At 49.8% G+C, this 26,646-nt stretch overlaps 1 protein-coding gene across 1 annotated transcript in view; it reads right to left on the bottom strand.

The window, feature by feature from the left end:
* Ct (homeobox protein, cut) overlaps positions 1–26,646 on the bottom strand; it is an 845,317-nt gene that overhangs the window by 31,247 nt on the left and 787,424 nt on the right. Inside the window, 1 exon segment of the mRNA XM_077676505.1 lies at positions 22,031–22,082. Coding sequence (XP_077532631.1) covers positions 22,031–22,082 — 52 coding nt within the window.

Genomic DNA, 26,646 nt, shown 5'->3' with positions numbered 1-26,646 from the left:
AGCGAAGTCATGGAAACATCAGGAGAGTCTTCGCGCACCCCAGAGTTTCACAAGCCACCAGCATGCGACGCAGGCGTACGACGAAGAGGAAAGCACGCTCAAAGGCAATTCCTTGATTCAGCTTCACCACAATGTACGTATAGATGCCGCCAACGAAGGAATTTCGGCGAATGACTGCAACGTTTGTCTCAAAAATGTGATCTGCACTGTGGCTCGGTGGAATGCATGCAGAACGTCAAGCTTGCATTGCGGGATACCACAGCGCATACAGAACTTTTCAGCCAAATCGCATGTCATTCGTAAATTCCATCGTTGGCTGCGCGTATTGCTTTGTCAAATGCATTGCGATGAAGCTCAACCACAGGACTGTCTTAGAGTGTACAAGGCTTCTACTGCAGCAGTGTCTCGCTGCTTCACTTCAAGCGCGAGTGTGCACTCAGTACCACGAGTCTCGCAGAGTTTGAAACGGTTAGCAACAACGCAGCAATGAAGTCAGTCGACAGGTGCCTATAGTAGTTGCGACAGTCTCTCTTCACCTGTCACGAAAGCGTCTTATCGTTAGGGCATAGCTGTAACCCGGGAAAAAACCGTAACGCACTGTTAACTGCTGTTTCCTACAACCAGTCGACGATGAAAAGCGCAAGCGAATGCAACGCGGAACACTTGTGCCTTTAAAAACGGACTGTGGGCGATGTGTTTCGCAATAAATTAGTCAGCTAATGCTCCATCGCGCATAATCTGCAGTAATGACGATGCCATCTGCCAGTGCTTCGGTCCAATTGCATGCGACGAACGCTTCGCTAGTCAGAGATAAGCAGCCCGCTAATACCCTTACGCGAGTCGTTGATGCAGAGGTGCAGACGCAAAAAAACGATACTGAGATCAGGTACATATTTTTTATCGAAATGCTTTATTGAACTGCGTCTGCGATATCGGTTTTGTTAAGCAACCCCTGGAACGGGACCCCAGCTTCCTCTTTGACACGTGCTATGCACGACATACAGAAAGGCGACCTAAACACACAATGTTCGGCGACACAGAAAACGTTTTACTCGCATTTGTACATATACATGCCCAGTGTATGAGAGACGGCGACGCGGGGTACACATATATGGCGCTCCACCAAACTCATCTGTATCATCATAGTTCGCCCGGCCCCCTAGTGTGGGCATTGCACGGAACTGAACGGCTTTGACACGTGGTCGGCAATACAGCTAAATCAAAGGTTAATCAAGCAAAACCAAGACTCAACCAGACTAAGCCAAGCTTTTGCTTTGCATATCCAAGGTTATCTGAGCTAAGCCGTGGCCATTTTTGTGTCTTTGCTCCGTTTCTAGGGCTATTTTATTGCGTTGACACAGCACTGTCCACAGCATTTTTGTGTCATTGCTGCAGCTTCATTATCAATTATCTCCTCTCTCTCTCTCTCTCTCTCTCTCTCTCTCTCTCTCTCTCTCTCTCTCTCTCTCTCTCTCTCTCTCTCTCTCTCTCTCTCAACTATACGCGTTTGATATCGGCCGCATGTATGATTATGCCGAATCCCTACCCCTACCAGCCTTGTTTGCGAACGGGATGGCATTGCGTACGGAGAGACTTAAGCTCGCTGTAAGTATCCTCACCATTTACCCTGGCGGGCGTCTGATATCGGTGCGTGTGAGTCGCTGTGCTGAAAGGTACGCGACCCGTGCACATGAGAGGCTCAACATCGACGGTCGTGACTGGTCATTATAGAGAATAACCCGCCGGAGTGTACGCCGCGCAGAAGGGGACGTTGAATTCGTTTACGGACGCTTAGGTTATCAGGCACACTGAAGGTACAATGATTTAGACGTCTAACTCCGCAGCCACTGGCCAGGACGAAAGACAGCGAAGAAGCGATAAGCTTGACATGACGCCCCTAACAGGGAGCGTCAGCTTGCACCAAATTACATCGCCTATCATCATCAAAGTCGTCGTCGCCCGAAGAACTTGTTACGACCGAGTGCGGCACGAGTCAGCATCGGGTTTTCGCGCGCCGCGAGCCTCTCCCCGTGTCATGTCGTAGAGTGGGTCCCGCTTTCGTTTCACGAAGCCGTCTCCGCGATGGGCGTCGGCGCTAAAGGGGAAGCCGAGCCGCGGCATCTTCGTGTGCAGCGTTTCTCGAGCGCGCAGGCGTGGTGGGTAATTGTTCGCCGCTGTGATGCACGAACAGGCGACTTAGGCGCGTGCCTGCCGGTCGCTCTGTACAGCACGACGCCCACGCAAGATGAGCCGCAGCGCGATTTGGGCGCACGCGTCCCGATTGCGCCCGACGCAGAAACGCCGCCCCACAGCCCACCCGCCGAGCACATCCGCTTCGTGCCGCCTCCCCTTCCCCACTCCATTCTTCCTCGGAGAAACCGCGGAGGAATGCACGCCGGCATCGGAGGACTCCTGCGACGCAACAACAACAATTCGGTTGCGAATGCGGAGCGATTAACGAATGAGCAAGCAATGCGGCAGCAACGTGACTAAACTGCCTATCCCGCACGGCTTACGTGTACCGAGGAGCAGCGATAAAACGGTGCCACCCCGGATATTCCGGCGGCTTGCCCATGGCTTAACAGGAGAACGTCCGACAGGTCTTGTCCTTGTGGATTAATAGCAATAACGCAGTCAGAATCACACTGAGAATGGTGCAGATCTCAAGGAACGCCAAAATTGATATAAACTCGAGAATATCTAAAAAACATTTGCAGGGGCTTAGCTCGGCTATGGCAGGATATACGTAGCGTGAGCTAAGGTTCAGCTGGTTATTCTTAGGTTTCCTGGTTGTGTAGGATTAGCTGATTATCATGTTTACTGCTGCTAAAACGATTTTCAATCCGATCCAATCCAATCCAATCCCGCCGGGGCGGCGGCGGCTCCGGCGCCCCAGCTGTGCGCCGTGAGACGTCACTACTCCTCGCGCATGCGCAACACGGCTCTCCAGGAGCCACGCGAAACTCCGCGACCTCGGCCAGTATATCTCATACTACAAAAACTCTTGCAACAAGCTCAGATGCACTTAAGTTCGGCTCCAGTTGCTGGGCTATGTATACACACGGCACGCCGCTAAAATCTCTCACTATCCGCCCAATTACGGATTTATTGCGTCCCTAGTACGGAATGTTAGCGTCCAAACTAGGCGAAAATTGCGGCAGGAGACGCCGTGGCACACGCGACCGCAATATACGCTTACCATCGGTACTGAGCTTGACTCGCAGATAGCATGACTAAGAGAGAGCTTTGTAGTGAGGACAGTGTTGCATGAAAGATGCTACATTAGCAGCCGATACGCGCGGCGCTTTAAAGTATAGAAGCTATTGACTTTCATAATTGCATCGTGCGCAAGAAAGAGAGGGGGAGAGGGTGAAAACGGCGGAAGTGAGTCGCTTACGCCTCCGTGGGCGCCGGGGCAGGTGTCATGGCACAAGAACAACTGCGCGTGTCGGAAAAGACTGCGCCGAGACGACGCGGTTTCTTGCAGCAGGAAGAGGAAGACGAAGAGACGAACGGGGGGAGGGGGGAGCTGCCAATAACTCACACCTCGCGACGTGCGAGAAAGAAGGAGGGGGAGGCGTTATTTAAGTCGGCCCATCTTTGACTCGCGTGTTCATTTGCGTCGCCCGCGGGGCGAGAAGTTTGTATCGCTGTCGCGCGACAGCTGTGCCTGCGCGGCGTTCGGCTTTCGATTTAGGAGACGTCGACGCTTCATTCACCGACCGAAACGTGACGGCTCACCGCCGCTTCGTGACGGCTGCCGTTTTCTTCGCGCTGCGCCGACTGACAAGTACGGAGTTCCGCGCCAGCAACAAACTTCTGCGCTTGGGACGCCTTTAGATCAGGTGATGAGAAATCGCGGCGGGCCAGTTTTTTTTGTTTAACACGAAAGTGTTTTATTCCGGGATACACAAAGCTTTCTGACGTCATATCCGTCACGGAAATGACGCCAATACAACAAAGCAAGTAACATGTAAAGGGTGCATCCCTGCACACAGGGTCTTCTTGCGGGGAAGCAACCTTTAGTTCTAACCAGTACGTTATATTTCGGGTGGCTCGTTTTCGGATATTCTATTTAAATACGAAAGTGTTTTATGCCGGGCGGGATACACACTGACGTCGTCACGGAAATGGCGCCAGTACACCCTTGCCGTAGCGACCCGCCAACAGGACGTCGCTCGCCACGCAGACCCACAAGACAGCCACTGACCCGCAAATCATGCTCAGTTGCAGATTTCGCAGCCCACTTCACTTTCGTGTTTTACCGATTCCTATGACAGAGGAATCAACCACAGTTAATTTTTTGTCTGATCTCTTCTCGCGCACGTTAGTGCAACCGCTGCCCCAGGAATATACGGTTATTAAAGGGTGATACGAAAACTTGTAGTTGAGAACTGCCCATTTGTGGAAGCGAGTGATGCTTGTCCTGGGCTCGCTCAGTATCCTCACGTGCGGCTTGTGTGGTCGCGCAACTGTGCAAGTTACACGGCTTGCGCAGTCGACAGGATTCACACCGGCGAGGAAAAACACAACGTCACGCGTTCTAATCCCGGCAGCGGTGTCTATGTTTATGGTGGAGACGAAAACAAAACAAAAAAAAAACGACTGCGTTTACGAGGTTTTGGCGCTCGCATATTAATCCGGATCCTTACAATTTGGGTGTTTAACGCGCCGGAGCTACACCTGGGTTATGAGGCGCGCCGTAGTGGAGGGCTCCGGATTAATTTAGGCTACTTAGGGGCCTACAACGTGATCCTAAATCTCGATGCACAGGCGTTTTCTTGTTTTTCGCATCCTTCGAACCCGCATCCTTCCGCTACGAGGATTCTTGAGCCAACTGTTTCTGGGGTCTACTTGACGGTTCATTAAAACTTTTTTTTTTTTAAACCACAATGTGCGCCTTTTTATTTCACCCGCACTACGCAGATTTTAATTTCTCGCCCAGTGTTTTGAATTTGCCTCTCCGAAACAAACGCTGAATCTGTTGCAGATTCTCAGATGTAAAAAATACCATTAGATGTAAAAAAACCCCGGGCTAGTTCATGCCGCGCAGGAATCGCAATTTTTTTGCTCTATAACGCGACGTTAGTCCGTCGCGAATGACGGAAATTGCCACGGCAACGAGGCGGTGAAGTTCGTCGTCGTATTGTTGAAGGGGTATAAAATTGAACGGCGGCGGAATGAGCCACGGCAGCTACGACAGGCTGCTTCCTGCCCTTGAAGCGATGGCTGCGCTGCTGTTGCGCCGCAACACGCGTGGATGCGAATCTACCAGCTGCGTACCCGGAAACGGACCGCATGTACCGGCTGGCCCGTTCGCCGTATCAAAGAAAGCAAAAATAGCTACACTTCTTACTGCTCTGAACCTGACTCGTTATTCTGCATTTGAAGGTTTAAATGTATCGTATTCACTCCCGAAAAAATGCCCAGCGGAGGTTTAATGCTCGATAGTCAGGTGTAATAGAAAAACGCCAACTACATATCGTAGTAGTCACTATAGAGGCACGATATAATTCTGGCGGCAGCGTTCTGTACCCCTTTTCCACTGGTACATTGTCGTACCGGTTCTCAATACCGAGCAGCCTCCAACAGCCAACAAAACCGAAGATATACTCAATACTAGTACTCAGTATACAGTACAGCCCAATAATAGCGAACCCGGTTTTAACGAAATAGTGGCTATAACGAACCAATCTTCGTTTCGTGTTACCATTTATATACATAGACTTTGGGTCCAGATATAGCGAAAGCGGACATAAGGAACTAATTTCAGTTTCCCGATGTGTTCGCTGTAAGCGGACATCTAAGTATTAGATGTTCAAGCAAGGCGGATATTCAGTCTTCTCTCGTTTAACCCGCCGTTTCGCTGAAAGTTCTGGCCAAGCGAAAATTTTGGTCTCACGATAGCTTCCAGTGCATAATCTCAAACTTTTCGTCTCGGATGGACATCCAACGTGCGTAAGATAAAGTACTCCGATACCCGCAGCGACGGAAGAAACGAATTAAGTCGTTCCGACGGTTGCGACAATTCAGCTAGTTTACCAGCGGCTTTCGCAAAATTTGAAACAGCGAACAAAACTCGAAATGTCGGAGTTCGCGTGTTATAACTGAAGGACTCAGTAAACCCTTTGGCCGCGCAAAGAGCGTTTAGTCGCGTGAAGTCTTTAGCTGAACAGAGGAAAGTTGGGAAAGAACAAAAGCCCACTCGAAAACAAAGCGCGGACCTAAGAAAGAATACAAGTCCGGCGTCACTAATTTAGGGTTATCACGAACAAGAAGCGTGAGCTTACTGAATTTCCTCTTATTTGTTCAAGGCACGCGCACACACATTGTTCGGCGCTAAGGGGATACTAAAGCGCACGAAGCTAGTATACGGTATAGGATGACGAGGGAAAAGAAAACAGAGATGTTATTTTGGACCTCCGAGATGCTGCGAACACGCCCGACACGATCGGGCGTGTAAAGTCTTCTAGGAGCCATGTAGGTGCATGTGTGCGCGCATGCAAAATGCCTGCGTGAAATTATGCGCACACGCGCGGACCTGCACTCGGCTTAGTTTTTCGCTCACAAAAGCACGATCACGCGACAAGTCCCCACCCTGTAAGAAAAAACAGAAAAAAAAGTTGTTTTGAGAGACACCAGCACAACGCAGCGTAAAAGATTTCTCGCTTGGCTTTTGGGGTGAAGCTAGGGGTATACGGTGCGATACTTTGTATTTGAAATGGAGGAAACATTGAAGACATCTGCTTTGGTGCTTCCGAAATTGCAAACTAGATGACTCCCCAAAAAATGAACAAGGCGTGGTGAAAAGGGGGGAGGCGGTGCTTAGGTGGAGCCTAAAATGAGGAGAGAGCCGGAGAACCAAATTAGGGAAGCAAGCGTTTCCAGAGTAAAAAGATGCAACTAGACAAGCACCGAAGGATCGAAGATGAAATTACCAAGCACTATCCAGCAAGATAGCGTGTCCCCCTTCGCATGTTGCTTATTTTCTCTTTCCTTTAGTTAAAATATGGAACACGACGCAGTCGCCGCCGCTGCACTCTCAACATCGAAAAACAGCACAACATTCTTTCTTTTCTCGTCTAGTTTTCACCTCTCCCCTCTTTTTTTCCTTCTTTTCGCCATAGTTGTCTATCCCCGAAAATGGTCATGCTAGCTGCGTTGTTGTATGCCAATCTTGTAACTTCCCGAGACCCGAGCAGATGAAGGTCTAGTCGCTTCTTTTCATTCCCCCGGGTCGAGTCCGGAGGGACAGGATATCTTGCGCCGGAGGAAATTAATATTGAATGCGAAGCACCCGCCTTTTCCGCACCGTACGCACCTTTTCTCCACTCTTAGCCAACGCGGCTGCTGCTTTTTAGGCGAGTGTGAAAATTAATAACGTGGCCTACAGTGCACATCTACTTTTGCATCCCCGCGGGAGGAGGGGACGGGGGCACCACCTTACCGTCGCTTGTTGTTGTTGATGCCGGTTAGGCTTCCCCGCACATGTCGTGGAAGCGCGCTTTTCGGCAGAGCACGCTCAACTTTTTTAATGAGTTTCGACGGGACACACGGCCATAGCAGCAATATCGCGAATGCGGCGGCAGAAAGAGCAGCAGCGGCGTTAGGTGAGATCCTAAAAAGACCCGAGGCAAACGAAAAGAAACGGGAGGTTATTTATTGTCCGCTCCAAGAGCACTCCCCCCAACCCGCCACTAAATTCTGGCCGCGCGAAAGATGCCACGCGTCGGTATACGAACAAAGGCAGGCTGGAATACGCACAAACAAACGTTTCTCCCGTTCCATCTAGTTTGATTACGCGAGGTGGGAGCTCCAACACCCGCCGACAACTTGAGATGAGAGGGAAAAGAAAAAGCGCGGGATAAGTGCGGGACCCTTTTGAGATTGTGGAAGAATACGGGAATATGAGAAGAAGAAGAAAAAAGTTGCCACGTTTTAGCATCTGTCTTAGCAAAGACGTTGAAAAGCTGGAAACAATACACGGAGTTGGAGTAGGGAAAGATTGGTTCCTGTTGGCGTGAGGGACGCGTGTTCTATTCCACGGCTCATGCAGAGCGGAATCCTGGAACGGAGGCCATAAATCCTATATTACGTATAACTCGGTAATGCTTCTAGAGTTTAAAGAAGGATCGGTACGAATACCATTCCCTGATCTGACGTTTCGCACATCTATAAAGTGCGGGAAGGCATTGAATGTAGCTGAACGATGGAGCACTGAGTTGTAGCGTTCTTTGCACCTTTCCCACGCCAGACAGAAGGTAAAGCTTGGCGCTGCGCCTTTTCCGTGCACTTCTCTTTCTTTTTCCAAATTCGGCGTTGTCTACGTTAGCGCGGGGATTAATAAAGCTGCCACATCTTCGCCTTCGTCAGCGCTGCCCCCCACGCAGGTCACTTCGGAGGAAACAACGTCAGCGAACTCGAGCGTGGGTGCGGGTCTTTAGCCGCCGGGGACCATCTTGATGGAGTGAGAGATTTCACTCCTACGTTGGGCGGAGAAAAAAGGGCGAAGGAGGACAGAGGCGGAGTCTCTTGTATAAGCTCCATTCTAGCGAGGCATCTGTGAATGCGAGCGTAGACAAAAACACCTCCGTGACCATGTCGTAAGATCTGCTGTGCAATGCCAAGGAAAGTGCATCTGTGCGACGTGTCAAACGCACACCTGGCAGCTGCGCGGTCGTTCAGCCTCGAGTCGTGTCCCGTTCGAAATTCTTGTGGTTGGAAACTTAACAAAAATAAACTTTCCACGGCGAGAGTCACTCTGTATACAGGTTACAACTGTACTATAATAAAGAGGCGTGTCGTTCGGGCCGATTAGGGGGGTCCCTTTTGCGATGAAAATTTCTGCTCAGGAACTCCTGTTGTTAGCAGTGCCCCTGGCGGCCGCTGCTTACCAGTTGGTTTCAGAAGTTTTGTTTGTTAAATTAATCCCTATTTTTTTACCCCAGATAGTCTTATTTCTTGATTTTTAGGTATAAAGTTTTATAAAACCCGTAAAATAATTGTTCAGTTCTATTTAAAAACTTATAGATGGAGCTGGCTACACCAGGAGTTCTCTGGGGTACGCCTGCGCTCCAAAAATTTTTCTCATCGCAAAAGGGACCCGCGCTCTCCATTGGTTTTTCCCTCGCACGACGCACCTTATCTTCTAGTACACTGTATACAGGTGGACGGCACAATTTATGTAATGGCACATAAACTGTTTCGTGACACATGAATTGCCCTGCAGCAAAACAGTCTTTGTTTGTGATAAAGGAAGGAAAAACCGATATTCTAGCCATGGGTTTACTTTCCCCGGCGCAACTCCTCATGACAGAAAACATTTGTTTTCTAAACAATAATTCGCTAAAAGCGGCGATAATTTGCTTACAATACGCTGCAATGAGGGACATGAAACACTTTTAACAAAGCAATTTCTTTATAACGAGTGGGTACTGTACGTCGAACAGAAGAGAAAAGCAACTCCACAGACATTCTTAGGAAACAAGCAGGGCAGCGTTACTGCTTTCAGCAAAGCGGCGTCTGCGTCAATGCCCAAAATAAGGCCGTTTTATATATATTCCTCGCATTATTATCACGATCATTACGTCGTGAATTTTTCACTCCCGCGGTGTTCCAAGTACGACGTCTAGCACCCCGACCGTGCACTGCGTAAGAACATCGGCCACCGTATACAAAACACTACGCCGCCTGCCATCTCCAACGGGGTTCCGTGATATGTTTTTAGAGCCGAAGTTTGCGACGCTAGGCCAACGTTCGTGCGTTAGCGCATCCGTCACCGTGAACGAACTAAGGCGGCCGTTATCCCATACCGAAAATAGCAGAGAAGGTAGTTTTGTCGTGAGTGCGCATTCATGCAGTAAAAGAGAGAGACTGCGCTGGCACAAGATGGCTCGTTAAGTACCAGCGCATCTTTAGGCGGAAGCTTTACGAGGCGCTCGTATACAGCGCGGTAGCGTTGCCATTTCTGATCCCCTTAGCTTCGTAAAAAGTCGAGTGACGGAAGCTAGCCGCACATTCGTCGTAACGGCAGGCCTTGTTGAAACGCGCGCGGCTTTCTCCATTATATCCTGCCTCGTTAGGGCATAAAAGAAGAAGAACGAGCTGCCGAAAGCGCCGAATAAAACTGACCCGCGTTGTAGTTGGGTGGCTTACGGTTCCGTTGCGCCATCACGGCGTGTCTTCGGTGCCAGATTACTTCTTTTAAGGGCTTTTCGACCCGCTAGTTCGCAGCATCCCGTCGAGGTATTTATATACGCGTTGACCACCGCGTAGAAGTGGAGGATTCCGCGCACCGCTAAGTCGCGCGTCCAATGAGCTAGACTTTACACCTCCGCGGTGAAGCCCTATATAGTTTCTGAACGATGCAGTCAAAGCGAGCGAGCCAGACGAGTAATAGGCCGGCGTCATATAACACTGCGGAGGAATAGCGACGTTTTTCCTGTTTTTTTTTTTTCTTGAAGGGCTTGTTGGGAAAAACACTTTCGCGGTGTTTTACAGAGGACAGTGCGATGAGGGAAAGCAACATAACTGGGCTTTAGGTCGACTTACGAGCAGAGCGGACGGCATCAAGAACGCAACTACCGTAGAAGTACCCCTGTTTTCACGTAGCGAACGCGCACGACGAAGGGAACGAGCGAATTAACACCGCCGTCAGAGGACCATCCCACAGCAGGTAAAAAACAAGATTTATTCTGAACATCTCCGTACCGTCGTAAAACAAGAAGCCTATTAGTGGGTGAAGGATGCGGGGAAACCACATCTCGTAACAAGACGAAACTAGGGCAGGCTCCTGCATTCGGTGCGCGGTTATTGTTGTAAATGCAAACTACACCGTAATAGTGGTCAGTAAGGAACACCACCAAATTCACAAAGAAAATGATATAAATTGAACTAAAACAACGGTTAAATCTTATGTAAAACAAGCCATGTTCCTGCTGGGTGTCCGTTTATTGCGTTTCCGCTCATTACCTCGAATTATCAATTAAAATAACCATGAATACCCAGTTAACTTTCACTTAGAGCCCATGATAAAAGATAAAACTGCGTAATTATAATTTAATGCCAACCTGACTGTTATGTAGTGGACAAAGTATATCTGGCATTTAGCAATCACCGTCTCGTCGGTAGGCGCAGCAGGTGACACAAGAAACAGACTAATTTAAGAGAAAAGAAGTGCTCAAACAATAACGACTACGAATTATGATTGCATAGAAAATGACCATTGTTTTGCGGGCAATTAAGCGAAGAAGCGCTTATAAGAACTTCTCGCTCATGTTTTAAGCCAGCAGTAATCTCACGGCCATACTTGGAGGCACACACTGGACAAATGAACGTCTCTGTCTCGATGAAGGAGCGACACCACACAAGGTCCTGCACTAATGCCTCCACACAGTATCTGGCTGAATTGAGCTGATAATCTTACTCATAAAACAATAAAACGAGCGGCCGCATTTAATCTCCTCTTTTTAAAAGTTGCATAATCTCCCACGGAGCGTTTCAAAGTATATTTAAGATTAGCCCGCGCACCAAGAAGATTTATCGGAACCCATAATCTTTGTTTCCAGAGTTCTGGCACGTGTAAAGCGTTAGCGTCTATTCTATACTGTCACGACAAAGAAAAAAAAAAAGGGGGGGGGGGGGGGGGGTAGCGCTGTTTCACAGCCCTATTCGGCTCCAAGGTCTCTCATTCGCTCTTGGTGAATGCTTGAAACAAGCACAGTGCACATCCCGTACTGGCATTAAAAGGCGGTTTTAATGCCAGTGGCATTAGAATGCGTTTTCAAAAAAAGTACCCGGGACTGACAAACCATTCACAAGTGGCCTGGAGGTAATGTCCCCCGTTTCGCATTCTCGAAGGCGTGAAGATGAAAAGGTTGTGAAGGCTTTACTTGTGAATTCCAAAATCCTTAATAAAAGCCCGATTTCTTCATTTACAGAAGCAGCGCATTTGAAATGCGAAAATAAATATCTCCTGTCGAAATCAAGTTCCAGGCGACCTATAATTAACCGAGACAAAGCCACGCACGACGTCAGAGACTATTTTCGAAATTCTCGCTCGGAACTGAACGTGCCGAAGCTGCAAGTACCTACCGATGGGGAGCGCGGATTCGCTAAATGTTACACTAAATGGTACAGGCCACCTGGGACGATCTCGTAGTGCGCATCCTCTCAATTCATAGCACCTGTCTCCTCGCGTTCCCGCAATATTACAGCAGACGATGGCCTGGTACGACTTGCGAAGCACAAGAACGCCCCAGTGCAAGGGTAAACGTTGCGCGCCATTTTGAGATCCACGGCAAGACCTCACAAAAATTGCGATCTCAACCAGTCTGCGCGCCGACTCTGACGCATTGCACGACAGCGTAACGTATCTTGTTAACCCTCGTTTGTCTAAAGGAGTACTGATACCAAAATTGTACGTTCCTTTTTTATTGATTTCATCAATGCTTAACGGCCTGGCGAACCCGAAACAGCACTTTTAATACTTGAGCGCGCGATATTTAATTACGATGAACCAAAGAACGTTGCGATGAACTGTCTGAAAATCGTCTGTTTTGGTTTCCCGCGTTTCCAGCCCGGAGGGCGCGCGTGACAGAATCACGGAATGCCCCCACAGTTTTGTGCGGACGTCAAAACACTGCAAAGTCCGGAGGCGGCGTTGTTTCGACCGCCCCGCCGCCGGAGCTGAGCGGATGAGCTGCCTGAAGGCGTTAGGCCTAGCATTACGGCGGAAATTTAATGACCGCGTTCAATAAAAGACCTGATGGCGGCTTCCGTTGCGATTCTGGGCATTATTATCGGCTCCTTTCCCGCGTGCGGAATTTTTTATTTTTGGCAAGAGTGGCTTTCTGGGCAGCGGTTATGTCTGTAGCTCTGGCTACGTGTATCACTTCGTCAACGCGCAAGCGCCCAATCGCCGCTTGCCGGGCCGCGCGCGTGAAGTGACGTCACGAGTTTCTGAAGAACAGACGGCTACGTCACTTCTTTTCCCCTTCACGGAGTGATGTCACGCTGATGTCCATTTGCTGCGCACCGCTCCGCGTGCTGTTCCGTCGGCGCGATAAATCAGATCAAACTGAAGTACGTTCCACGCGTCGCAGGCCGCTTATATTTCAGCCACTGTATTCTGTTGAGTAAAGGAAACGAACTGTAAAATAATATTAACGCCAAACATTGGTGTCAGTACCCCTTTAAGCGCGCTAGCACAGCAGCCCCATCAGAATCCGCTCGCTTTCACTGCAGCCGCGCAAGCGAGGACGATCCATCCTCAGGCGTAAAAAAGAAGCGAAATGCGCCAGGCTTGCCGGACACTGTTTACAGAGCAGCGCTGCAGAAGCTGACAAAGCGGCGCGTTACGAGGCGGCTACAGTAGGCGCAGTGAATAAACTTAGCAACGATAGCGTCTCTCCCGGGTCTGCCACCCGCGGAGACGCAATATGGAAGAGGGAGAGGCACCGCCTAGGAAGCAAGGCTTGAGAGCTACGTCATCAGCAATCGCCAGATTACTGCTTTCTGATTGGCCGAGACGGAAGGAGTCATCCACAAAGGCGCCCGATGGCGAACCGCTTGGCGAGGCACGCAGGGGCCTGTCATCGAGCTAGTGAGGCGGTGAGAGAAAAGGAGAGCCGTGACATGAGACCCGCGAGGGCCGATCGGAAGAGGCTCACTTGCCAAGACTGCCGAGAGTTCGAAGCGTGCGTCAAACGCGCCGGGCATCGCCGGGATGCCTGGGATGAAGATGCTGGAGACGACCCCGGGGCATTATTTTTACCTCGGATATTCTCTACGACGACCATCGCGAAGCAGACGCAAGCCGCTCGGCTGCTCTCTTAGGCTGCGGAGAATCACTGGGAAGCCGAGCTCCCGAGAGATTCCATCGACGGTACTGTATACCTCCTTTTGGGTCGCGAGCGTGCTCGCGACAAAACACCGAGACTTCAAAAGCTGTGCCGCCGCTTCAGGCTGTTCGCAGCATCTGGGAAAGACAAGCCCCATACGCTCAACTACCGGCCACGCCGTCAATTAAACGTATTAACAACGTTAATACGTTGTCTGAAGTCCACATATTTCCGGTAGAGGTACTCTGGCCTTTCACTGCAGCCAACATCTCTGCAATGCATGCGCCCGAACTTCCCCGCCTTAACGGTACTTCCGAGTATACCGACAGGTCGCTGTTCTCGACATCTCGTAATGACGTCCGTATGACGCGGTGCGGGCATGGGTTCACCACGGTTCGTTGACATCGAACCAAGCGAGCACCGTGAACGATCGAGTTACATATACTTTCGCGATTTTGTTTTGCGCCGTCTTGATACCTTCTCCCGGTTTGTAGCAAAACCTGACAGCCAAAGCTTCTTCGCAGGTCCGGCTCCGGTGACACAGAAGCGAGTTGAGTTCGCCAAGTAAAACATTAAATGCTCTACAGAAAGGCCACTTCAAAAAAGCCACTTCCAGCGAGAAAAAATCCAATAATTTTTCCTTCTCGACTGCCCTTTTCTGTGTTCAAAAATTTTCGCACTGGCGTCATCCGTCGAAATCATCGACATCAATGCAAGTGCAGCGGTGTTGCCGGTCTTGGAGTTGATCCCTCTGGCGCTCGCCCGGGGTTTCAATGACGCACACGAGCAGGAATTAACGGACGGGTTGACACTTAACCGGCCCGGCGGGGAAGCCCGTTATAGAGAGAGCGCTGACGACAACGGCTGGGCTTCCTCGAAGCGCCCCTCCCGCACTACTCTATATATACGAACGAGCCCGCCGCCGAACGCCAAACAAAAGTCGGGGCATCGGCGGCAGTCGAATTTCCCCGTCGTTTTATGCGGAAATGAATACAATAATGCCTTCAAGCGCATTCTGAGTCAATTCACCCAACGTTGCAACCCATTGTGGAGTCTCAATGACGATGATGAGAGCACACATACGAGTCAAGATCATTCACAGGGTCCTTATCATTCATAATGAGGTTTCGATGCTGAGCGCTCTGCGTTTTAGGCCTCGGCGTTTTTGCCCACTGAGATGAAACTGTTGGGGCTAGCTCTGCTGTAAAAGTTTCGTGTCTTTGAAGCACGAAGCGTTCTAGCGCGAGGCGTTGGTAAACGAGTGTCCGGTGTGTTCTTTTAGTCAGCGTTTTTGCCCATCCAGATGAAACTTTCGAGCGCGGGGCGTTGGAAAACGAGAGTACAGTGACTACACGAGATGACAGGAGACGCCGGCAGCCCTAGCTCCTAAGCTGCTTCGTCCCTAAAAACCGCCAGGCACCTGCAGTCAATACACATGATTGCGGGCGAACATGGCGTCCGACACTGCCGCGGCGCGGCCTGCTGCTGCGGGTTTCGAAAATCCGCCTGCCCTGTGCAAGTATATAGGAAGCGAAGCGCGGCTCGCATAAGGGCTTAAAAACAAATGGCAGGCTGCCGTGACGGGAGGAGCGGCATGAAAAAAGGGTTGAAGCCGCAGCTGCGATCAAATCGAGTCCGCAGAGAGCGCGACAGAAAAAGGATACAGTGAGCAACAAAAACAAGAAAAAATGCATTAGCAATAGTAAAAAAAAAAACAGGTACGGCACATGCCAGGAATGGAATTGACGCTGCTGCAGATACGGGCCTCTAAATATATATGTGTATTTATGTATATATTTCCGATCGGTTGCAACGCGAATGAATGTGCCGGTGCCTGGAGGCAATGAAGCGTGTGCATGTGGCAGCCGCAGCGCACGAGAATGGCGTCCCGGAGAGATGGGGGAATAGTTTGCGTAGCGGAAGGGCTGCGTAAGAACCGGCGAACGCTGACTTCAGTCTTACCCTTTTCGCGCACGAGAGTGACATTGTTAATGGGCCTTCCGCGTTTAATGCGCTCACTGAGAAGCGTCGGCTTATTGGTGTCCGGAGTTGTATGGACAGGGCCAATCCTCCCTGTTCGATTGTGAAGTCAGAAAGTTTGGGAGAATATTTGGGTGTCTTGGACCACGCGCGTTAAAATTGCTGTGACAGGTGCGGCAACGAGATAGAGAGAAAGATAACTGATGACGAAGCTGCAGCAATGACACAAAAATGCTGTGGACAGTGCAGTGTCAACGCAATAAAATAGCCCTAAAAACGGAGCAAAGACACAAAAATGGCTACGGCTTAGCTCAGCTAACTTTGGATATGCAAAGCAAAAACTTGGCTTAGTCTGTTTGAGTCTTGGTTTCGCTTGGTTTTCTTTGATTTAGCTGTATTGCCGACCACGTGTCAAAGCCGTTCAGTTCCGTGCAACGCTCACGGAAGGAGGCCGGGCGAACGCGGCGTTCATTCAGTGCGAACGCACCGTTCCTTTTTGCCGGGCTTGCGCTGCTGAGCACGAGGTCGCGGGTTCGATTCCCGGCCGCGGCGGCCGCTTTTCTGATGGAGGCGAAAAGCAAAAACGCCCGTGTGTACGAGATTTCGGCGCACGTTAAAGATCCCCAGGTGGTCAAAATTAATCCGGAGCCCTCCACTACGGCGCACCTCATCGCCTACGTTGCGTCGGCGCGTTAAACCCCACAATCAATCAATCAATCAATCAATCAATCAATCAATCAATCAATCAATCAATCAATCAATCAATTAATCAATCATCTTTTTGCCGGGCGCGAGACGAGTCACGTTGCCCGAAACGACCCTGCGCCGCATGCACGGGAGGCTGCGGGGGTGGTTGGCTGCCTCGGCCGCAGCGGCGGTGGCGACCGCTGTCGGCGCCCGCAGGCGCCAACAGCGCGCCCGGCGAATCACACGATGCGCTTCGAGGGGCGTGTCGCCGGTGGTGTGTTTGCCGTCAAAAGGTGACCTTGCGCATCCCACACGAAATCGCTGGACGAAAGTAGCAAAGCTTTGCTTTAAAAGCTTGTTATCCCAGCGCCGTCCATGTCTTTGCTGTGCATCTGGCGAAGTTTTAACCTCTACCTATACGCTTCCAGATTTATCATCGACAGTTTCAACTGCCATTGTGTTGTAACAGCGTTTCTTCTTTTTTTTTGTATCTTCTCTTTTTTGTATTGGCAGAGGTAGACGCCGCAAGAAATTCAAGCTGCGTTCACGGGCGTCCTCGCTATAACCTAAAAATTCGCGCAATCGCCAAGTTTCACTGCGAGGCGACACTGTACCGGCAGGAGCTAATCTTCAAGAGGGTACTATTTATAGTCGAGCATGTGTAAAGACGAGGTCGCAGACCCCAAGTACAAAGGATATGTCAATAAACCTCATTGCCACCATTCTCCGCCCTCACACGGCGAACTTTCCGATCGGATGAGGAAACTGCCCTCTGTATACCGCGGTGCTTGAACGACTGCGGAAATCCGCCATTTGCTCAGTTAATTAGTTCTGATACAGCACGCATACAGCGCGACCACGTAAATAAAGGCGAGTTTTCGAGAACTGAGGAAATAAGCTCCGTCGAGCAGATATGAAGCGCTGCGGTCCGCAACGTTGAGGTATGAGAAGATGAAGCGACAGCGAAGCCTGTCGATTAGCCCACCCCCACAGGCATACGTGCTATACAGCTCAAATGGGCCCTGCAACACTTTGGATAAGCGCTTTCACTCTTTCCTTCACGTCTGGAACCACTGCGAAAGCTACAGTTATCGCCAGCACGGAGCGGCATCGCGTGATTTGCTCGTCGCGCCAGAAACGCCTTCCGTTTGAGCTTTGTTTTTGTGGCTTTATTTTTAAAGTTGCTATAGAAAAGCGTTCATTGCTGCAACTGAAGGAAAACCGGCCAACAGCCGCTACATGGCCTCAGTGACGTAATTTGAGCCGTCGAAGAACGTCAAGACTGGGAAAGAGAGAAAAAATATTTGAGCGAGTTTACAAGTTATCTAATGGGCACAGAGCAGTAATTTTTGGCTGAGCTACTTTGCGACCCCCTAATCTAAGTACCGGGTGTGTTGGGCGACTACGTTCCGCAAGCATTTATGGTTTCAAAAAAAGTTGAAAGAAGTGTTGCAGGCTTCTAACTGCGCAGGCGACCACAAAACGTGGTATACGAATGCAGGAGAAACATTAACCAGCCATCGCGGTCACTACATCGCACTCCCTTCAATTATCTTCTCCAAATCCTCGTCAATTACTAAACGCAACTGCGATCGCGGTGCCGCAATTTCCAACGAACGAGAAAGCTCGACCGAGGAAGACAAGCGTTCCTCTTCCGTTGCAACAAGCCCGAGCAGCGGGTTCGACGCGCGGCGTACAAAAGAAGCGGCTTTCAAAGCGCCGTATTATTGTATCGCCGCGGAATCGACTTTCTCAAAAAGGCGAAACAAGAGTTACGACAGCGAAGCCGGCGAACAATGCGTGCGCACCTTGCGATTGCACAGCCGGCATGTTCAACGTTGGCAGCTGCGGTGACGGCGAGTCTTTGAAGCCGCTCGTTGCCCGGTTCAAACGAGCGCCGAAGAAAAACCGTTAAGCCACAGATGTATCGTCTTTTCATGTTCGCGTCGTGAGATGACCTATTTCGCGTTACGCAGCCAGGCGATGATCTATGTGTAAGCAGCGCCGCTTGTACACACTCCGGAGAGGTTGTTAATCAAGCAAGAGCAACCACGATTTTACCGCACAAAAGCCGATTATTCCGTGTTCCCTTGATTTGAACAAAGGTTGTATTGCGTCTGTTGAAAAGAAGCCTTCTGTCACGAGTTATCATCGCAACACAATACGTTGCATCCTTAGCATACCGACTTCCAACTGCTGCTGAACCCGATACACCTAAACCCCCTCCCCCCCTCCATAAAGCTTGTCGAAAAGCGCAGGTCGGAGACCAGAGAGCTTCCTTATTTACTAAAGACGTGCCGCACTGACATTTATTGAAGCACATACGTCAGGACTGGTATAATTGGAGAATAATGGGACAGCCATTTTCCCTGTAGTGGGCGTACATAGGCTGGTGATGGTGGTGATGATGATGATAAGGATGATAATCATTATACCCTAGGAGAGATCGAGTAAAGACAAAGCTAACTCTTTTAAAGTTAGCCTGGCTTCGTTCCAGCGCAAGCTATATTCGTGGCGATTGCTGGAACATACTGACGTTCCCGATCGCATTAAGGCTGCTGAACTTCGAGTTCGCCGAAGCTCCCTAATGAGCACTGACACGAATGTCGTAAATTTACGTATATAGCATTTACTTTTGACCACTCTGCGTGTTTATCGCATATATATACATATATAGCTCGCGTAACTGATTCGGCCGGCCGCCGCTCTCCACTGCGCCTGCTGGCACCAGAGCAGGCGAGATAACGAAAGCCGCCGCCTGCGTACGCGCTTGGCCGCCATCAGCGGCTCATCGACAGCGGCGGTGACTCAATCGCCCTAACGAGGCGGCCGAAGCGCGTCGGTAGCTTTTATCGAGCACAGATGCCAACCCCTTCGTCGCTAAACTCGAACCCCGTACGGTGGCTGCAGCTCGAAACGTGATTGCGTCGGTAATTATTGCGCACGTATATCCCGGGCACGAGGGGCGATCAGCAGCTTCTCTTTCCCTCTCTCTCTTCCAACAACGCCTTCCCGAATCCCGTATAACTCCGCGTGCGATCGGACTAGACAACAAGGCCCAGCGAGAGAGAGAGAGAGAGAGAGAGAGAGAGAGAGAGAGAGAGAGAGAGAGAGAAAAGGGGGGGTGCGAAAAAAGGAAATGAAATAGGGGTGGGGGAATAAATAAAGAGGGGGAAAAAACGCGAGAGATGCGGTATCGACCTCTTCCGAATTATCGCGCGCGCGTTTGCCACGTCAACCCCTTCGTTCCAACGCGTGGTGTTGTTTTACTTCCAGTGGCGCCCAGCCCCGTTTTTCCGACTTTCCTCTCCCCCACCCAGCGCGTCTGGTAGTCGGGGTTCATAACTTTTGCTGCGTTTCGACACCACGGCCAAAGCCCGGGAGGTATGACGCCGCCGCGTGCCTTCCTCCCTCTCCATCGAGCCGCTCCTCATTTCCCCACATTTCATTTTAATTCCTCTTCTCAATTCCCGCGACCAGCCCCGGCGTCCCGTTTATTTATTCCTCCGCGCGAGGGTGTGCCGCCCGCTGATGGGATTCCGACCGGTCGACCGGCCAGGGGGCTTTTTTTCCCGTCAAAGGGTTGGCCAGCCATCGACCCGATCTCGGGCGCCCGGATGGCATAATAGCCCCAGGAGCAGCGATTGGAAAGTCCCCCCTCACAAAGCCTTTCTCTCCGTCCGATCAGAGACACCCCTCTCCCTCCCTCCCGCCTTGTTCGAACCCGATTTCCCTCATCCCTACCCGAACACACACGTACACACTCCCTTCAGCAGCACTGCCGCCTATTTCTTTCCGAAGCCCCGCATCCATCCCCGAAGCTCAATCCTTTCCGGCCGCCCGCCTCACCCCGTTATTCCCAGCCATTTCCACCGAGTCCATTTCTGTTCTACCATTCATTTTCATTTTTTCTTTGGACTCTTGGCTTTCGAGCCGCACTCGTTTGTTTCGAGATGCGTCGCTCGCTGTTATAATTCCTCCCGGCTTCGTCCCCCGTGCCGTTGTCGGCACGGTACAACCCTTTCCCGAAATTGGAACCCTCCTCTCTATCGCACGGCGGCTGATCTCCTACGCGTTCGCCTTCCTCGCCCGTCAAACAAAGGGGGGGACCGGGGCCTCGCTTAGTCATCAACTGGCGCAGTTATTCCCGAAGCCCGTTCGAACGGCCCGCCCGATGGCTCCGACAGGCGCGGCGTTGTGTGTAGGCCGCACAAATGAAGCGCCAGTGGAGAGTAAAGCAACGAGAATGGGAGCGAAGTGGGGCGAGAGCTGAGTTCGCCGAACATCTTGCTTTGGTCTTAAGAAAAGTTGGAAACGAGGAGTGAATGGGAACCAAATCTCTCGAAGGTGAATCGGCGCTTAATAAGTTTGTGCCGCCGCAAGTATGGCTGCTACAATTACGCTGCTACAAGTTTCGATATTGGCAGCAATACTTGAGAGGGAGTAGTTGCTACATAGTGGTATGACTAACAGTAAACTATTACTAATTCTGCTTACTTTTTTTGTGTGCGTGTCGACTCGGTCTTGATTGATTGATTGATTGATTGATTGATTGATTGATTGATTGATTGATTGATTGATTGATTGATTGATTGATTGATTGATTGATTGATTGATTGATTGATTGATTGTGGTGTTTAACGGCCGAAGCTACACCTGGGCTGTGAGGCGCGCCGCAGTTAATTAATCAATCAATACTGATACATTTATACATTTTTAATACAATATCGTACGTGTAACATAGTTCGGATATCAACTATTTATTGTATCGTAATGTTGGTTACGTTGTGGTTAGTTCTAAACGGCTGTTGTGCATGGCGCGCACCCACCAATTCTGCGCTGGAAGAACACTTGCAGACGACAGCGGTATATATGGGTAGAGCCAAAGTGCAGCACTTACCCTAATGAACAAACAAAGTTTTCTCCTGCAATCTTCTACGATCACTCTTTCGCCATGGCGCAGTTAAGAGCCGTGTTGTGAGCCGACATTAGCCAAGGCACACTTTGACGTACGTAAAAGAACAAAAAAAAAAATGAGACTTCCAAATAATCCCACTGAACCCCCCCCCCCCCCCCCCCACACACACACACACACAGCACACTGCCAAAATTTCCAAAAATTAGCAGTGGCTTAGCTCGGCTATGCCAGGATATACGTAGCGTGAGCTAAGGTTCAGCTGGTTATTCATAGGTTTCCTAGCTGCTTATCATGCTTACTGCTGCTAAAACGATTTCCAATCATTCCAATCCAATCCAATCCAATCCAATCTAATCCAATCGCGGAGGCCGCTCCGGCGCGCCAGCTGTGCGCCGTGTGACGTCACTGCCCCTCGGGCATGCGGAGCATGGTTCTCCAGGAGCCAGGCGAAACTGCTCAACCTCGGCTAGTGTAGCTCACGCTACAAAATTAACCCCTACTTAACGACCAGCTGACCGCGCTGAACCGCTGCGAAGTTGCAGTTCGTCCACCGCTGGAACGAAAGGCATGCACGGTGGTCGAGCAAGTATCGAGCATAGCTTACCTGGTTTGCACGTTCCAAGTCGGTCATGAGCATTTCCATTTCATCGGACCGGCTGCAAAACATGAGAACAAATTACCTGGATGTTAACGAACAAATAAAATATATCTGCACCTTCCTTAAATAACTTAACTGAATGTTCCGAACTTCCCTTTCTTTGTCGTTATTTAAAATAGTGGCTAAAGCTTCGCGAATATCCTACACAAAGTTCGGTGTCATGCGAAATATTGTCACGAATGCTAAAAACGGCAAGTATCGAATTGGGTGCTCCGAAAGCAATGAGACGCGAATGGGATTCGGTCTCACCAAGGTCAATACTGTAGCTGACATGCTGGAGGGAAAAACGGCACAAGCACTACCTCGCGTACCGCAATCGAAGCAACGTAAGGTTATGCCGGAAAGTATTCACGGAGCGTTACCGTATACGGGAGCGATATCGTATCAGCTCTGCGTCGGACAGCTTTCTTTCAAACATCATTGCTTTAAAAATCATCAGAGCTAGAAAGAAACAATTTAACAAATGATACATGAGAGAGACAGAGAGAGATAAAATAACCACAATACCCACTAGAACGCAGCGCTATTGCCATGGGGCGGAACGCATACCCGTAACAAAAAGGTATCAAAATCTGACTAGGAGAATGCGGAGGCCACACATCATGAGATCAATCCAGGCCAGTGAGTTACAACAAAAAGAAAGAAAAGACGACAGAAATAAAGGGGAAAGTTTTGGCGAGTATGTAGCAGAGCCAGTCGGAGCTAAATAATTTGCGACAAAAAGGCCGGAACAGCGAGGCTCGGTACTCGTGGCGTTCCGATCAAGATTGATAAAAATGACAGATCGTTCGCGGGCATTTCAATTACGGGACCGCACAAGCGCGCGTCATAATAGCGCATCTGACCTCGCCAATATTGGACGCGTACACGTCCAACCCGTTCGTGTCCTGCCCATCCTCATCGTTGCATTCCGGCCGGTACGTGATGGCGACGCGAGAGTCAAAACACGTGCGGATACTAGGTCACCCTGAGCACAAACCAAGCCTGACGTCCTGGTCAAAGCGGCGGCGGTTCGCGCTCATGGACGTCAAACGCTTCGATCAGAGCGCACACGTCAGGGAACGCTTCGTGTGCGGCAACGCGCGCTGTCACAGAGACCGGCTGAAAACAAGATATTAGAAGTTAACTTTCTGTTTTTCCTTCGTACATCTGTGTATACGAACCGACGGTGCACGCAATGATCACTACGCTTGTTGCTAACGTTGCCTTCTTTCCACGGGGGAAATATTCTGCGCACGCGGATACGTTAACGACTGTCCAGGGGTGTAGTATCGATAGCGCTGCACGAGGTGTGCTATTTCTCTCTTTAGCGGAGGGGCATAAAGCGAGACGGAGAGGGAAGAGAAGCTACTTGCAGTAAAATAACGACAGCAGCGCCTTTCAACTGGACGATGTTGGAAAGAAGACACGGCACCGCCCTGTCGTCCTGTTGAAAAGCGCTCTACTTTCTGCCACGTAACCACTACCTTCCCTCAATTCCCTAGTCAAGTTCGCTACTTCGCGGGACGCCATTTCCTGCAGTGCAATGATTAGCCCGGTCAAGCTCCCACTCACTCAACAAAAACTACGCACTAACGCTGAAAAGGAACGAGGGCCTCGTGGGAAGGAACTAATGCGGATGAGAGTGGCGGATAAGTCGACAGCAAGCAGAATTACACACCCATCTGGGAGATTTTCAACTGGGATCCGACGGAATGAGCGACGGAGTCCCTTGTTCAGTAGGGGCAATGTCCTCGCATTCTCTCCTCGCTCAAGTGATGAGAAGTGTGAGCGCGCTTGTGTGCTGACGGATCTTATCTTGGAACTCAGGTGCACGCGGTGACGTTATGAGTTTTTACAGCAAAGCTGTCCACGGTTAGGATCCGGCGGATCGTCTCCGGCAACAGCGCGATGTAGACATGAATCGCACGCGAACGCAGCGCCACGTCGCGGCGCCCACTCAAATCTCCGGGATCGTAAAACTGCGCGCCACACCTTCAGCATGTGGAAAAAATCCCAAAAGACGAAAAAGTTCTAGGGCCTTCATATATTAATTATAAGACGGGTTATATTTCCCCTCAGCAGTAATGTTCCTAGCAATTCACTTGTGTTTAGAGGTGAAGACAACTTTAGGTTATAAGCATGCTTTTTGTAAGATGGCTTTCCCACATGAAGGTTTTCCCAGTGAAGCACGGCCATCTGCGGAGTGAGTATCATTACAGAAAGTGGCTCTAACTCTTGATTTACTAAAGCCACCTAGAAACAAATCATAAGATAACTAGCCGCTAAGGCGACTCTAACATTACGCCGAGTTTTGTTAACTTTCCAAATCACATAGTTCATAGTAAAGTTCTCAATATTGTGTAATTCTCGTCTGCTGTCAATGCATCGGCTTCTACGGGAGGGAGACGGAAAAGCCTGTGTTTGCCCACTAAAATAAAACTCTAGTTCGTGCAAGTTTCATTCAGATAAGTAACCAGGAAGTATGCTCAAATCGCAAATGACAAAGAAACGTCTTTTGCTTGGTGCACCCCTTAACGACCCGGTCAAAGCATATTCTCGCTCACGTTGAGGCTCGGCACCACAGCTTTGCTGGTCATCCTTCTGCACAGAGTGGAAGGGCGCTGAATTTCTTTTTACGTGGCCAATATGTCGTCCCAATTGCATTGCAGTAAAGCCAAGAACCTCCGCTAGTGCAGATGATTCAGAAACAACTGCCCTTATCTCTTCCCAGCGCCCGAAGTATCAACCATGGAGGAGGCATGGGAGAATGGGTTAGAGGCGAGCGCAGTTTATGTGACCTGCTGACCTCGCTCTCTGCGCTGGCTCCGAGCCGACGCGGAGCGGGTTGTCACGTCCTGCGGCCTTGAGCGCTCCCTTACCCAGCCGACGCGAAGCGGTTGTAAATGTTGCAGGGCGTAACGTGTGTTAACACTCGCCTAGCAAAATGAGGAGGCCTAGGAATACGGCAAATTATCGCCGAGACGTCAGTCATTTCAGGTCACGTCGCGTGTTCGTCGCGCCCTTTTGCTGCTCGTAACTATTGGTGCACAAAAGGAATTAACCGTTTTGTGTTGCTCAAACATAAAAAAAAAACAACGACAATGCGCACAGCGCAAGGAACTCGCTTTCCTCATAACTTAGTCAGTACGGTCTGGCACTCGCCAGTGAGCAACGTCATATCCGTGTCATAGCCACAGTAACGTCATAGCCAATTTGCGTATGTATAAACATGCGTCGACTCTTGGACAGTCAAGCAAATGTGCTAGCGTGCTTCGATCGAATTCGCGACGCATAGGTATACGGGAGAACTTTTCAGTTTTTTTCCGGTGAAATCAAACCTGGCTATTCAGCGTCAGGAAAGGAGATGTCACAAAGAGCCGTGTCAGGTCCGTGTCAAGAGATTATATCAGTTGATCTCACATATTTTTAACATCATTCCATCAACAGTACAAAAAACACATAGATGGAATCCCTGGCTAGCGCATGGCGAACTTCGATTTTCGAATCCCAGGTGCAAAAAAGAGAAGAAAAAAACAAGAAAGAAGGGAAACCAACCGGGACACTTAAACCATAAGTGCACCTTATAAATTTATAACAGCAATTAATCCAGCTATGTGATTATTATTGCGAAGGATGTGAGTTACGATATGGCAAGCAGCAATGACGCCGATTGTATTGAAAGTTCGGCACAGTATTATTTGTCCTCGGGTGATAATGCTAGTCTGCTCGTTTGTGCTAATGTCTTAAAACCGATGCTAAAAGCATAGCTTTTCCGGATCAGCAGCATAGCTAGCTTTTCGTAAGGTACGGTGTTCCTACAAAGAATAAAATAAATACAGGTAAGAATTAAGGAAGAGGTGAAATAATGACCGCATTCTGAGTCTGTCCCCCACTCCAAGCATTTTTTCGACTCGGCTGAGTGGCGAATACCGCAACGCCCTTACATGAGAAAATCGCCTTGAAGAATCTCCTCGACTGGTGGCTGGAGTAGAGGAGGTATTCCGAATACGAGTGTTATTGTTTCAAAATGACAAATATAATGTTCACAAAACTTTTTCCAACCTCTACAATTCCAACCGCAGGTCCTTTCAAAAAGATGCTTTATATTCATTATTTGCATGTCTACCAGAGTTATTGATCCACTTTTAATGAAAGAGGTATAAAAGAAGACGCTCTAAGCAACCTTAATGTTATGTCAGACGCGCAAAAGACAAAAGAAGTTTTCAGCACGCAACGCATACAACGCTACCTTTACCTCGACACCACGCACAAGTACAAAGAGTAAACATTTCCTAAATTCATCGATGCCGAAATGTATTTGCCTCCCGTAAATGACCAGAGAAAAGCCTAATCAGCTTCAGAACTAACAGCGGAGCAGCCGTTTTGCCATCAAAGCGCAACTCGCCCGAACCAATGAGAGAAAAGAGTCCAAACTGACCCCGTCACGTTGACATCGTTCTTTGTTTGCAGCGTGATGCCGTTGAACCTGACCTGACTCAGCTAATCGCCTTCCGGTGTTGCAACAATCGCTCCTCGAGCCCCAAAGCTTAAGGGAGGCGAACTCGGGAATTTAACTCGTA

Source organism: Haemaphysalis longicornis, unplaced genomic scaffold (genome assembly GCF_048455015.1).
Source record: "Haemaphysalis longicornis isolate Haplotype H1 unplaced genomic scaffold, Haemaphysalis longicornis Haplotype H1 scaffold_7, whole genome shotgun sequence".
NCBI lineage: Eukaryota > Metazoa > Arthropoda > Arachnida > Ixodida > Ixodidae > Haemaphysalis > Haemaphysalis longicornis.
The sequence above is the reverse complement of the archived record's forward strand: the minus strand, read 5'-3'. Positions and strand labels throughout refer to the sequence as shown.